Source organism: Thunnus maccoyii, chromosome 18 (assembly GCF_910596095.1).
Source record: "Thunnus maccoyii chromosome 18, fThuMac1.1, whole genome shotgun sequence".
Classification (NCBI taxonomy): domain Eukaryota; kingdom Metazoa; phylum Chordata; class Actinopteri; order Scombriformes; family Scombridae; genus Thunnus; species Thunnus maccoyii.
Genome location: NC_056550.1, coordinates 27,335,230 through 27,351,186, shown reverse-complemented (window position 1 = coordinate 27,351,186; position 15,957 = coordinate 27,335,230). Strand labels below are relative to the sequence as shown.

Below are 15,957 nucleotides of genomic sequence, written 5' to 3'. Positions count from 1 at the left end.
TGACTGTGCAGTTAATGGAACTTCAAGACTAAATCTGTGTCTAAACCTAAAAATACATTTAATTTCACTGGATGCAACTAAATTACACGAGAAACTCAATGAAGACTAAACCAAAATTATATAATATTAGTTTATGTGACAAGTCAGGCGTAGTTTTACTCTGAGAAAAAGACGTCCTGACGACGTATTTGAACCAATAAATCTAAATATACTGCAGCTCCAACAAACTGCAGCTACAACCAGAACATATAACAGGCAGCAGATGAATCATCTGTGACTTAAACAGATTTAAAAATTATAAATCTAGAGTTGTACATCAGTCATTTTTAATGATTGTAAAATAGTTTTACAGTTTTTTAAAGTCACTTTAGTTGATAATCAAGAAGCTTTTCTTTTTCTTTTTCTTTTCTTTAACAGTTTAATTTTTTTTTGTCTTCACAGACTAAAACATTTTGATTTAGATTTTTTTCTATTATTATTATAATTTATTTAGTTTCTTTTTTTTAGTCCTCCACCGTTCTTCTTCTCTTATATAAACACACCTCACATCAGTGCAGGAACTACAACATCTACAGCTTCTGTTCACGCTCAGTTTTTAACTTTACTTTTGTTTTTCTTTATTTGTCTTCATAAATCCTCCGTACATGTACGAGGACTGGTCTGTATATTTGGAATAAATTGTATTTATAAAAGGAGTTATGCTAATATAGAATTATTATTATACTAAATCTAAAAAAAAGAGAAAAAAAAGAGATAAGCTTAATGAGTGTGGAGGGAAAAATGACATTAGAAGTGAACTGTTTGATGATCCAGTGTAGACATGTGATCAGCTTTGACCTTTTACATGTTGTAACCACACTGTTCTGTTTTAGGTCGGATGTCTTGAACCTCGTTAGTGTCTCGTCCGTTAGGAAAGGAGAAATAGAAAAGGTTATCTGAAGTGTTTGACACGTGGTGACCGCGATTCTACAGAAACCATCGTTGGAAAAGGGAAGTAAATACAAGAACTGGACATGACTGACTCCATGTATGGAAATATTATCGATTATCTTGCAGGAAACAGGCGTCTGCAGACAGAGAAGTGTGACTGTACTGGAGGTGTTTGTGTGAACTGTTCAGTGTGTTTCTCTTGGAGTCTGTATTCATACGCTTCAGTGGTTCATTAAAGGCAGTTGGACTGTAAAAGAATCTGTGTGTCTGGTATTTAGTTTCCTTTCACACCAAAACTACACGAGCTGATGTTTTCAGCTGCAACAACATCAGTTTCTGGATAATTTAACTTCCATGTTTCACATTTAGAGCAAACTTTTTTTGGATTGAAACCCTTTAAATTGAACATTTTTGAATATCTCAAGTTTTTTTTTTGCATTTGAATATTTGCTAAAAGGTAAAACGACCCAGTATCAAAATAATCTAGAGGGCTGGGAACCAATCATTTAACTACAATAACTGCAAAAACTACTACTACTTCCAAACTAGAGAGAATAAGCCATCATCATCATCATCATCATCATCATCATCATCAGAGGAAAAAGGGACTCTCCTACCGTGCGTTGTCTCTGCCGTGAGACTTGATGAAGTTCATGTTGGGGTATTTGGACAGAAAAGACACCAGCTGTTCATTGGTCCTGAGGAGAGACAGACGACAGCCGTCAATCATCCGCGACTCAGCCAATAATCATCACAGATTATCTAAACCCTGATCTGATCGATCAAGCTGGAGATGTGACATCACAGGAAAACACGCCGCCGGCTGACGGCGCTCAGACTGACTGACGTGTTTCTCTTTACGGCAGTTTTACTCGTTTTCCAGCAGTTACAAGTTACAACTACACAAGCATGTACAATATCTCTGCTGCTGGTTGTATTTATTGATTTATTTATTTATTTTGTCCGTCTTTTATCTTTGTATGATTTGTTCTTTTGCACCAGATGTTTGATGGCTGTTGTTCAGACGTTGTGTGCTGTGTGTGTGTGTGTGGTTATGATTGACATAAGCAGACAAATTTCCCTCCGAGGACCATAAATGTTATTTTATATTATCTACCAAGCCTCCTATCACCTTCGACCGTCTCCGTCGGTCACATGACCCTTCCCTCGCGAGGTCGTAGTTGTTTGTCTTGTCAGAGCTGTTTGCATGGCTGTTTTGACACGATCAATAATCATATCTGATCTCACACAATCACTGTCATCCATTTATTACTTCATATTAATGAGGTGTGTTAGATACCAGTATATATAATGTTCTTAACGTCACGTTTAGATCCACACAACAAAGCAGAAATATCAACAAAGACTTTTATTGACTTTTATTGAGTGTTTATCTACTTCATCCATATTGACACTGTGCAACATGAGACCTCCGGCTCTGACGCAAGACACAAAAAGAACCGCAGACTTTAATGTGCCGTCGTCTGTGTTTGGCCACATGAAGAAGAAGAAGAAAGACATAAAATGGACTCATGCACATTATTTCAACAGTGTTTAAACTAGTGGGTTGTTGATACACATCTACCCAGGATGCAACGTGTCTCTCTTCCATTCAGAGCCGCTCCGTGTCACAGCTGGACCGAGTTTATTTAAGCTTCCTCTTCCAAGCTGGAAAGGAAACGGTTAATCTGCAGCGTGCGGGCCCTGAAGCCGAGGCAGCGGCTGTGTGAACACGCCGCACGGCACGACACGACACGACACGACACGACTCTGGTGTCGGTCCTAACGAGGAGACGGGACGGCAGACAGACGCACGCGTCGCTCTGATTACATTTGATTACAGTGGTTGAGACGAAGCGCAGGCGTCGCGTCTGACTGCAGCTGCTGCTTGTTGTGCATCTACCTGAATTCATCAAACTGAGAAACTTCTTTTATTTTTAATTGCAAACTTCAAAATAAAAGCTAATTATCAAATGACTTACTGCTGTGCAGAAACAGAGCTTCTTGATGACATGTTTTGGGGGATTATAAAAGTTTAACCTATTATTTACATTTCATTTGAACTTTTTTTTTGTATATATCAGCAAACAACAAGAGAAAAGCCGCATTGATTGTTTGCAGCCACTTTCCATCATTCTAATCTGTATTTTGTAGCTCGTTTCTCAGCAGCAACACCATTTATATACTGTAAATATAAAAGATTACTGTCTACTGGAGATATTAAAGATTTCACACAAATGCCATAAACTCATGTTTCTGCATGATGTTTTTAAAGAATGGACTACGAGGTGGATGTAAAGAATAACAGCATTTTTCAGCTCAATTTCTAGAAGTTTAAAGTATCACATAAAATGTTTCTCATCTAAAGACTTTTTTTTTTTTTTTCTCCCTGCAAATTATGACCTTTCAGACTGTCAGAGCTGAGCTGCAGACTCTACGTTTCACATTTTCACCTCCAGAAATAGAAAACTTGAACGTCTTATGTTCTGCAGGCTTTGATACCACGGATGATTTAACTCATAAATGTCTTTACAGCTTTCAGGTAAAAGTACGAATCTTCTCTTTTCTTTTAGCTCAGCGGTTGTGAGACAAATCTGACGAGTCGTGAGATGATTAATAAGGTAGAAAAGAAGAAAAAAAAACATATTTCTGCGACAGAAATTACAGCTTTTCTCCAATTCTCCTTTTTTTTATTGTGAAACACTGAACAGATTTCCTCTAAAAACTGAATTAAACAACATGAAATCACTTTTTAGTTGATCTTTTTGCAACCTGTCACAAGAGGATATTGCTTCATTTTTAAGGCTCAAAAGCCCCAAAAAAAAAAAAAAGTCACATTTAGCTGAAAATAAAGAATCAATGTTTGACAAATTGTCCGTCGTCCTGTCAGATATTGAATTATCATCCAGTTGATGTTCTGTTTATGACATTTAAAAGTTTTTGTGACCTTCTCTTGACAGCTAGTACTAACACACACACACACACACACACACACACACACACACACACACACACACACACACACACACACACACACACACATGCATTGACTCAGTCTCCATGTTGTGGCTCGGTGACGTCATGTATTGACGGCGCTGTGCTAACGCTGCGGCTCTGCTATGGATTTTAGCTGGAAGCGTGTTCAAACAGTCGCTCTGATGAGAGAGAGGACAGCAGAAGATCAGTGTGTTTGTTTTTTTCCATCCTTATGAAGAGCGATGAAGAGTAAGAGAGATGAAGAAAAACCCTGAAGATACAAACATTTCATCGTCTGAACCTCCTCAGACGCTGGTTTGGGTTAAACGTTAGTCTGGTTTAGTTTGGGGAAAGAGTTCAGGATGAGTAACGTATTTCAACAAGGCAGCAACACAAGCTGCTCACAGAGGTTTAGTGATGTAACTAACGATTGTTTTCATTATTGATTAATCTGCCGATCACTCTGTCGACTGTTTTGTGTTTAAATTGTTAGAAAATAGTGAAAAAAGCCCAAAGTGACGTCACCGACAGTCCAAAACCCGAAGAGTTTCAGTTCATGTTTGACAAAGAAAAGCATGAAAGTAGGAAACAAAACACTATTTGGAATTCTTTCTTAAAAAAAACGATTATTTGATTTTCGTAATAGTTGCCGATTAATTTCCTGCCAATCGATTAATACGTTCAGCTCTAAACCAAACACCCAGTTTAACCCCTGTAGAGCTGCAGGAAATATGAAAACTCAAAGCTCAACATCTGCTAAAGTTTCATCTTTGGTTTGGTTGCGATGGTTGGGTCAACCCTCCTGTTGTCGTCCCGACGACTGTGCAACTTTTGTCCTCTCGGGTCAGTTTTTACTCTGGAGGACAAACGTCTACAGATGCTATAAATTTTAATAAAAACACCCAAAATTCGATGAAAGTAGTGATCGTTACTTTTACTTGTTAAGTGTGTGATATGGAACCATCCATGTGATTTTCAGGTAATTAGATGAAAGAAATCCATATTTCTGATATAAAAACATTTGAAAACGGGTCAAATTTGACCCGAGGACAACAGGAGGGTTAAAGGAGCCCAAATGAAAACGTGTTCTTCTTGCTGTAACACTATGTAACGTCTGTCTGTCTGTGTGTTATTTATTTAATAGTCTTAGTCCATCAATCGATAACTAAATAAAAATATCTTGTGGACATTTGAGGACGTCATCTTGGGCTTTGGGAAACAGTGATGAACATTTTAGACTGATCAACTAATCCAGAAAATAATCTACAAATAAATCGATAATGGAAATAATCGTCAGTTGCAGCCCTACATGTGCACGTGGATCCGTTTTGAGTCCAGAGCTGCTTTGAGTAGGATACCTGCTGGACGTCATCCTCAACATCTCTGCACCGTTTAAAACAGGCCGACGAGCCAAACACGAACCTCCGTATGTAACCTCGTTTCTTTACTGTGAACCATCGCTCGATATCTCTCCGCTGATCACCGAGCCGAGCTCTTTCCTCAACAAATACCGCTTCCCTCAAATCCCCGAGCAGCAAGACAGCCATTAAAAAGGGCTCTGCTTCAAAGCTATAGACCCCCCCCCGATCCATTCACACTCAATGCACTTGTGGTCTATCGGCCACGTAACCTGATCCATAAGACCTTAAACAAACCAAACAAGGCCCGTCGGGCTGCCAGGACACTGGTTAGTGGCCATTAGCTGACACAGTGTTTTAATAAATCAATGTGGCTTTGGCAGGAACGTTGGTTCATTGGTTAATCTCCTACATTCTTCCACAGGGACATAAAACAAAACCTTTCAGCTGCGTCTGTTTCAGAGACAATTTCTGCCTTTTTTGTCTTTAAGCAAAAGAACAAAACCTGAGAAATTCTGTTAAAGATGATGTTTTATCCTGAGAGTTCATAGACAAGACAATTAAATTATCACAACATCAGATCTTCTCTCTGAATGGAGACAGTACAGCTGTAGCACCAGCTCCTACAGAGGGAAGAGTGTTGCATTATGGGTTGTTTTATAGCCTTAATGTTGCTAGGCTAGCAGGTTTCTTCAGTGTGTTTATAGTGAGTCTGTTAAGAGTGTTCGGTTCGCTCGGTTTAACCTGCAGCAGCTTCTGAACACACACAATACAAATCTGTCAAGTAGCTAAAACTTACTGCTGCTACAGATGATGCAACAAAGAGAAACATGATATCTGCTGGACAAAAGATTGTTGTTGATGCTTCCAGCAGCCTGACAGGAGAGTGTGTGTGTATGTGTGTTATGTTCTGCTTTAATGGAAGCATGAAGACTCTCTTCTGCTTGGATTAACAGAATCTCCCAACAGTGTGAAAGTATGTTGTATCTTTAAAAAGCTCTTTTTCATCTTTTTGTTAAATCTAGGCCGATACAGTTTTACCTGTTAGGCTTCTAGAAACAACAGCTGCTCCTCACGTTTAGCTTCTGTAAAGCTGCTCTCCAGACAACCAACATCAAACACGTCACCTGGAATATTTGCTCAGTTTAAACTTTACTTCCTGCTTCCTCTTGTCTGACCCGGTCTCTCACCTGATGGGGTAGTCCGCAGCGCTGAGGTTGATGAAGAAGTCCCAGGACCAGTCGGACATTTTGAGAAGGTCTTCCATGCTGCGCAGGTACATGGTCAACAGGCTGGCCCCGCCCCAGATGGTGGACATCCGCCAGGAAGTCACCCGAACGTTCGGGTACTGGCTGGCCAGCAGCGACACCTCTCGGTGGAGGTAATTGGACCTCTGAGAGGGAAACACAATGAGCAGGAAGGTTATATCGTACATTTATCTTCTCAGCCTTTATCGAATCATGTGAACAAACTGCTGGTACTGCTGAGAGCTAACAGCTAACATTGTAGCACACCAAGGAACCAATCAGTGCTCTTCCTGTGTAAGATCCAGGAAACTGCAACAGAATAATGGCCAAAAAATGACACTGACACATGTTCATGTTCTTTAAAAGTAAAACAGAAAACAGCTATCATGAACATGATGGAAATGAAAAGGAAACTCATCCCAGCAGATTTATCTTTGGACGTTCTTGTTCACACAGAACGATATCTGAAAGTCTGACCTGGTCTACGTGGATGTAGTAGTAGTGGGAGGTGTGGTAGATGGCTTTGAAGAGACGCCGGAACTGACGCGAGGCTCGGCCGTGGATGACAAGGACGAAGGCGATCCGCACCGGCGCCGGGCGAGCGGCGGAATCCGAGGAGGGCTCCTCATCCCAAGGTACGTTCACATTAGTCTTACCTGCACGGAGGAGGAGACGAAGGTATCAGCTGATGAGACACAAAGCATCCTTCAAAGTGATTCTTAATTCATGCTTTCATGTAGTGAAGTAAGTGTTCATCACCCCCTGCAAGTTTTTATGTTTTATTGTATTTCAACATTGAATAAAAGGAGATTTAATGACAAATTCTAGACAGAATACTTGTTTGCAGAAGTCTTCACCTCCTCTCAGTCAGTGTTTAATATATATCCTACAGTTTTGGCAGCAGCCTCGAGTCGGTTCGGACACGTCTCTGCACCTCTGGTCAATTTTTCCCTCGTTCTTCTTTGCAAAAAAACTGCTCAAGCTCTGTCACAAACTCTGGATCGTACTGAGATCTGGACTCCTCATTCTTGTGTGGCTTTGGCCCAAGTGACAAGGTTTCTCACATGTCCTGCATTCATTTCTCTGCATTCATTTCTCCTTCTACCCTCACAAGCCTCTCAGCGCCAGCGGCAGAGGAACATCCCCGTAGCATGATGCTGCAGCCACCACCACGCTTTTTAGTCTGCAGGCCAAAAAAAAAAAAAAAAAAAAAAAAAAAAAAGCTGTGTTTTGGTCTTGTTAAATGACAGAAACCTCTTCCAGCTGACTTCAGAGTCACTCGTGCTTTCTAGCAAACTGCAGCTGAGATGTCATGCAGGTTTTTTTTTGTTTTTTAAGAGTTGCTTTCTCCCATAAAGACGCACCTGCTGAAGCACCAGCCAGCAATATGAGCACACAGTCTCTCCAACATGAAAACTTCCGAGGGGGGGCCTCATGCAAGAAGCACTCGAACCAACAGATTTGTTCTTAAGAGTCACGTACGAGTGATTTAAGAGGATTCAGAGCTGACCTACGAGTCATGAACAGACAAAAAAAAACCCTGAAATCATAATGTCTTAATCCGAATTAAATCAAAGTTTACATGTGATACCGAAATCAACTAAAATTAATATTCTGGTCACCATATCATCGTCATCCTTTTTTTCAAAGTGCAGATGTTTCTGTCAGTAATAAACAGCATCATGTTGATAGTGTAGCATCAGCTGTAATATTCTCTATAATATCTCTGATGGTCACATGACGCCTCTCGTATTAATCATTGGTGCGTTTTTGCTTTAGAAAGACGTTTTTTTTAGCGTCTAACTTCTTTATTTCTGTCACAGCTGCTCTGATGGATTCATGTTTTCTAACAGTTTCAGCTCCTTTAATACGACGACTGACTGATCAATGTGTCTGCTGGTTTTAAATTCTTCTTTTCAGTCTTTCTGGGAATATTTTTCTAAGTGAAACAGAGAAGAACAGGTCGCCTTATATGGACGTTTTTTTTTCATTGAGTTTTTATCTATTTCTAATCTTTTATCTGGTGTTTCCTCACTTCCTGTTATTATTTAAAGTCATTTATCACTCTGTGTGTGTGTGTGTTAGAGATGTGCAGAGGGTCCAGTATTTGTATTTGTATCTGTTGAGGCAGCAGAATTATTTGTATTTGTATTCGAATGAAAGTGGAAAGAGGCTTAAAAATCCTGTTTTTGTTTTTATTATGCGTTACAATAAGTGTTCATAAATAAAGGAGGTCCCCACACCGGGTCTCTGGAGTCTCCCAGATCACTGACCTCTTACTAACAAATGTTTTTAAAATATTTGTATGAAACAAATATTCCCCATGATTTGTGCTTTGCCGAATAATGTATTTGTATTCGGGCACATCCCTAGTGTGTGTGTGTGTGTGTGTGTGTGTGTGTGTATGTGTCTCAGGAAGGTTCAGCTCCTCATGAACAGGTGACGTTCATCAGGCTGAAACCAGAGATTTACTACAAGTTTAAGAGAGTTTGTTGGAAAACTCGTACGAACAAACCTGACAGGAAGTCTGACGGCTTTAGGAGAAGAATATGAAAAATGTTCTTGCATATTCTCTCCAGCTCATCAGGTGAAAGACGGCGTCACTCTCCGCTCTCGTCCTTCATCTTCACTTCTGTCTTTCCTGGAAATCTTCCCCCCTGTGGTCGGTCTAAGAGCTAAATCTGCCTCTTGTATATACAAAAACCCTCTGACAGCCTAATGCCTCTCCATCATCATGCTAGCTCTAAAAGAGGGCGCCGGTTGAGGCCTGCTTGGCCTAATTAGTGACCGTCCCGGGCCGTGGGGCATGCTGGGATTGGGAGTTTGAGGAGAAATAACTGTAATCTGGCGGCTCAGTCGAGGAGACGGGGGGGGGGAGGGGGGCCTGCATGAGCTCAGAAACACCCAAGTTTACTTCAGAAACCCTCTTGTGAAGCCGGAGAGCAAACGTCAGTCAAACTCAACACGAACCAAATCATCTGTTTCTGCTTCAGTCTGCGGATATAATGACTAGTGTATCATCAAAGCAACCTATAATCATATAAATTAAACCTCAAACGGCTCAGGGTGGTTCTGAGAGCACGACTACAAGTAAATCATTAGTCAGCCATTCCAAAAATAAGACTACAAACTGCTTGTTTAATTAGGGTGTAATTACGCTGAGGAGGAGTATCATCCTCGTGGCGAGCTGCCTCACTCTGTCCATTCATGCTTTCAGTTCTTGAAAATAGAGCTGGCAGCCAACGGGATGCCTCTCCACGGCTTGTGGCACGTGCCAAGTTCAAAATGTTTCTCAAAAAAAGGGTAAATTTGGAAGAAAAAGAAGAAAAAAAATGCAATCTTGCCACTTTAAAGCAGCCGCTGCCCCATTCCTTGACTTTCTGTCTTTCAGCCTGTCACCCTTTCATTTGTCGTCTGGCTCAGTCATCGGTCATGTTCACAAGAAAAGTCCTTAAATCATAGGTTAATACATGTAAACTAACTCTGCGTGCTCATACTCTGGAATACTCCCATAACTACAGGCTGCCTGGAACTTGGAAATATCATATATCATCATGTAAGATCAGCCCTTTTTCTATGAATTTAACCTAAACGCTCCTCTACAGTCTGAGGTGACCAACAGTCCAAAACCCAAAGATATTCAGTTTTTACTGCAGCAGCGTCAAAGAAAAGTTGAGAAAGCTTTAAAGTTGAGAAGCTAGAAGAAGAAGATTCATCTTCCTTTTTAGCCAATCGACAGAAAATTAATCACCAACTATTTGAATAATCAAGTCATCGTTTTGAGTCATTTTTTTATAAGAAATTTGAAATTTAATTTGAGGAAAAGACACAAAATAAATCAATAATAGAGCTGCAACTACTTAGATTATTTTCATGATTGATTAATCTGCCATTTTTATTTTCTATATTAATCATGTAGTTAGTGTGCTTGGTGTTCACAAGGCCACACTGATGTTTTATATTTTGCTTGATTATTGTTTGATTAACAATTCAAAACCAAAAGATGTTCAGTTTAATGTCACATCTGAGAGGCTGGAAGCAAAGAATTCTGACTGAAATGATTCATCGTTTATCAAAACAGTTGCAGATTAATTTTGTGTCTCATGAAGAAATTATTATTATTATAGTATAATCTATACATTTAGTTATAAATATCCATATATTTATACATAATTATCCATGTATATTTAGCAAAGTGCTGTTTTAACTGCTTTTCACTTCCTGATTGTTATGTGCTGATGTGCATGCCTGTTTCCATGGTTACATACAGTATACACACCGCTTACACAGCTCATTTATCTTGATGGTTCGTGTCCATAAGATGCAGTTTGAATTCTAAAATCAAATATATCTGTTATTAAGAAATCCTGCAGTTGGTCTGTTTTGCTTTAACACCACAAATGACGCGAGAAGCAGGTTTCAAAGCAGCAGAGTTGTGGTTTTTATCAGCATAAAGACTCTCTGATGGATGTCGTCCACTCCGCGTCGCTATCGGAGACACCGAACCCATGTTTGTCACAATGAAAGATATTATCAGAAAACTGTATCGTAATAAGGAAAAACATGTTCTCTTCATTATGAGAAACCAATTTGATACTTGACACAAAGTTTTGTCCATAAATGACGTCATGTTTATCATCTCTATCTGTGTATTGTGTGTATTGATCTCACCTTCGACGGGGCAGTAGCGCGGCACTTTCTCGGGCATCAGCGCCCGGTCTTTGTGTTTGCAGTAGACCTCCACTATCTGCTGCCGACACTCGCGGGTCTTTGCTCTGGACAGAGCAGAGATGGCTTCCTTCCCGTTAATCTCGCACTGAGGCTGCTCCTTCCTCGGCTCCAGCCTGGGCGGCAGCGCCGTGGCGGCCTTCTTCGACGGGTAGAACGGCGGATCCTGATTGGAGCCCTGAGCCGGCGCCGGGACGGTGGGCAGCTGCGGGTGGGGTTTACGGATGTGGGTGCGGTTGTGATTGTGTCCCGTCCCTCTGGGTTGGATGGGAGGGTGTTTGAGGACTTCATTTGCAGATTTTCCCAGCATACCTTGCGCTTGGACTTTATCCAGTTTGTGTTTGGCGTTTGCGACCGGCACACGTTGGCGTTGGGATCGCGCTCCCAGGTTGCTGTTGCTGTCGATGGTGTCGAAGTCTTTGGGGACGGAGTTCTCATTGTTATTGCTGTCCAGGTGAAGTTTCTCTTTAGGGCGGTGGGAGTGATAAACATCCTGTCAGAGAAAAGCAAAAATAAAACAATAACATCACAAACTCACTCGTTTAAGGTTTTATTAAGCCGTAAAGTTCTGCATAATGAAGGACATGGCTGCTTTGAGTGACAGGTCCGCCAGCCGCTAGGTGGCTTGTTTCAGCCATTCGGCCCCGCCTCTTTGCCCAATTTTGATTGGCTCGGAGTTAGACAGCGTCACGCACTGCCAAGATGGCGACGGCCAGAGCGGCTCGCTTTGAGCTTCAAAACCGCTCTTCAGAAACCAACGAAAGGGTGACGTCACGGTAACTACGTCCATATTTTTATACAGTCTATGCTTCCAAAAGAGAAGATATTGATATCTACAGTGGTCTGGTAAACTTCCTTTCTATAAAATGCTGATTGAAAACATAATGTTTCTAAGATCTTAAACGTCTTAAACGTCTTAAACATCGTTAGCCTCGCTCTGCCTTTGGTGAGGTCGACATTTTTGTTTTTGAGTGAAATGTCTCGACAGTTATTATTCACGGTGCCCAGAAAATGAATCCTGATAACCTTTAAATAAGACTCTTAAACCACTTCAGAGAAAACGAAGCTCTAGTCTGTAGAAAACATTAAAACTGCCAACATGCAGGTACATGTATAATAGTACAGTAGTATAATAATATGATGTGTGTGTGTGTGAGAAAGAGTCTTTTTATTTATTCTGGTCTGAATGACAGTGTTGTGTCTCTGCTTCACAATAACAGTTCAGGCTGAAAGTTTGGAATGCAGCTCCACCTGCTCACACACACACACACACACACACACACACACACACAAATATCTGAGAGCTGAACTTTGACCTCAGCCGTTGACAGTTCTGAGGGACGGCTGAGGTGGATTTTTATAAAAAAACGAGTTTGTCGAGTAGCATTTTATCTTAAACTTCAGATGCGTTTGCTTTCAATATTTCACACTGAGGTTTTCCTTTTATTTATTTATTTCTTCCAACACTTAAACTGCACTAAACTTATGTTTTATAAATAAAAATCTTTTAGTCAGTAGATTAATAAGAGACTGGAGGCTATTAGCAGGGCGTTCAGATTGAAAACAACCCTGTGACAAAAAGAATTGCTTCAGGTATCGAGACAACAGAACACAATCCAGAAAATCCACTTTGAATAACAGATTCAAGAGTTTGAAGCTTTATCAGACGCCGAAACCGAGACAGGATTTCACAATTCTGGAAAGTTAAAGGTATAATATGTAATTATTCCACATTAAAATGTCTAAAAACAACTACAAACAACAGACAAATCTGTAATTTAATCAAAGTAACGGACCGTTTCATTTGGTCGCCTGTCAATGGCGTCATACCTCCTCTACCAAAGAGTAAACACGCACAAGATGCATACGGCGGCGCTGTGTTTGTCCGCTACAATGGCGTCTACCAAAGAGTAACTTACACACATACAAGATAATACATCGGCGTTGTGGTTGTTCCACACAAACTGTTATAAATTGGCTTTCATTCAGTTTTAAGCCACATTTTCATGATAAATTTAGGTGGTTTTTAACTATATCTTTTAACTGGAAGAAGGATTTTAGTCATTGGACGTCTGGATCTTAAGTTATCAGAGAAATAAGCTGGGCAAACGTTAGCAGCAGCTCGGCTAACAGCCCCTCCAGGAAGTCCGGTGGTCACCGAACATCGTCGGAGAAATATTGATTTTTTAGGTGAAACAGCTTTAATTAGTATTTTAACGATTTTAATCAGCGTGTACGTTTATTTTTGGAGAGGAGGAGACCTCTGCGGCAATTCGGCTCCCGGGAGAAACCGGCCGAACATCTGGATCTAAAGTTATAAGAGAAATAAACCGAACAAGTGTTAGCAGCAGCTCGGCTAACAGCCCGTACCGGACGTCCGGTGGTCGCCGAACATCGTCGGAGAAACACTGATTTTTTAGGTGAAACAGCTTTATTCAGTGTTTTTACCTGTAATCTCCGGGTCCGTTTGTTCTGGAGAGGAGGAGACCTCTGCGGGTAAAAACATCCTGAATGATGAACACTGGAGTAATCCTATCCCGGTGAAGCTGGTTATTTAACAACGAAGACAACAACTCCCATGATCCCTTGCTACTTCACACCGTCATCACACTCCGTCTTTTGTTATTGTTTTGATTGAGACCCCTAGCGGCTGAAATTACATATTGTGCGTTTAACACAATTATTTTTGTTGAGCCAGGTTCGAGTATTTTGCCAGACGACCATGTGTCGGTTCGTCTGAACGCGGCTTTAGAAACTGATGCAGAGCACCGTGGAGACGCCATGTTGAGTTGTTCCACTAACGCAGGCAGTGATTGGTCAGGTGTGTTTTAATTCCTAACACAACTATTTCTGTCACATCTGTCACAATTTTTTTTTGAAAAACTGAGAGCAACGTCAGGAACGCCTTCAGGGAGAGACTGTCTGAGAGTGTGTGCTGTTATCTATTTGTAAGATTGTATGATTTATTGGCTCAAGACTACAAAGACACAAAACAGATGTTGACAGTTGAGACTATTTATGACTCTGATTCTTCATCTTCCAGTGTGGACTTTCAGCGCAGATAGAAGCACTTTTGACTTTCAGTTTCATGCAACTTCAATGTTTTGCTGCATAATAGGAGACTTTAAACAACTCCTAAATATTTGTTCCTTATGGGTAGGTGCTTTTTTTTAGCCCAAATTAAAGGATAATTCCGGTTGATTTCAACCTGTATGTATATCAGGACAAGCTGCTGAGCCTCCTACAGCTTTCCAAACATAGATGATTTTTATACAAATCATTTTAAATGTTTGTCTCTGAGTATTACAACGACATACAACCACGTTTACACACTGCATCACCAAACCTGACGACTTCCTACAGACACAAGAAGGAGATTCTGCTGTAATTTTTCTTTATTAGAAATGGTTTCTCTCATTTAATCCACGATTGTCCGGCTCTTTATGTTCTACAGTATTTATTTTGTTGAGTAAAACACTCAATTTGTAGATAATCTCTGACTTCCTCTTGCAGTGAATTCATCAGATTCACCAGCTTTCACTTTCTAGGAAAAAATGACAGAGAAGTGAAAAGACACAAGAGGAAACTTGTACAAACTTGAACTTTGACCCCTGAGACACAGACAACTGTGGCCTTGACCTCCCAGAGTCAGGTGGTGATATTTATATGTGTGTGTGTGTGTGTTTCAGTAGCAAAGCCACATGACTTCGATGGGTATTTTAATCCCACAGATCGCCCTATATCTGTCTTTTCCAGGGATAAAGAGTGTGTTTGAGTGTGTGTGCATCTGTTTGTTTGTACATGAGTCTCTCTCACACACACACACACACACACACACACACACACACACACACACACTATCAGAGTGCCTGTGGGAAAGCAGCAATATCAGCTCTTGCCACCTGCTCCTCAAACAACCTTTCATTATCTCATCTGTAATATCAGCTTAGAGGAATGTGTGTGTGTGTGTGTGTGTGTGTGTGTGTGTGTGTGTCCTGCTATTATTGTGACTGTACAAGTATGGAGGAAACCAGGAATAAAACCTTCACTGTACAGAGAGAGATAATTACAAGGACTCGCAGTAACATACGGAGGATTTTTCTGCTCTTAGAGCCAAACTAATAGTAGAGCTAAAAATGTGAAGTTTGTCCTGCGGGTGGCGCTAGAAGGACGGCGATGAGGACTTTAAATTCACAATGGTTGATCCAGTGGAGAGCAGGAACGTGCTCTGTAAGTTATGTGGTTGGATGGACAGACTGACATAATAATATACATTTGTAGACTAGTAGATTATGTTAGCTTTCCTTAGTATTTTCTTTTGCTAGCTTTTTGTTTTGTTTAGTTAAAGGATAATGCTGCCAATTTTCCATATTTTTCTTATTGTCAATGAATCTCATGTTTGGAGCCAAAGAGGGTCCGAAAATAACGTTTGGCGATTAAATCTCGGAAGGCTATCCGCCACACTGGTGAGTAGATGTTTGTACCGAAACAGTCATGTAATAAAATATCTCGCATGATGGCTCGGACTCATGTTTGTCCCAGTGCAGTGTAGATACATGCATCATACGAGTTTTTTACGTCGATTAAACAGTGCTGTGAAACGGTAGGAGCGCTCCAGACGGTCTGAGATGAAGAGGCGCCATCCACAGACCGTTTACCGTACGAGACATCGCAGGTCTGCTGCTAGCTGCTGTTAATTAAATAGCTATTAATGACTT

The 15,957-nt window shown here is 40.7% G+C and overlaps 1 protein-coding gene across 1 annotated transcript in view; it reads right to left on the bottom strand.

The window, feature by feature from the left end:
- Window positions 1-15,957, bottom strand: part of LOC121884451 (xylosyltransferase 1-like) — a 49,388-nt gene that overhangs the window by 20,555 nt on the left and 12,876 nt on the right. The window contains exons 2-5 of the mRNA XM_042393282.1: window positions 11,183-11,732; window positions 6,989-7,167; window positions 6,455-6,657; window positions 1,548-1,628 (exon numbers count right to left, since the gene is read on the bottom strand). Of these exons, the coding sequence (XP_042249216.1) occupies window positions 1,548-1,628; window positions 6,455-6,657; window positions 6,989-7,167; window positions 11,183-11,732 (1,013 nt within the window). The remainder of the gene's footprint in view (window positions 1-1,547; window positions 1,629-6,454; window positions 6,658-6,988; window positions 7,168-11,182; window positions 11,733-15,957) is intronic.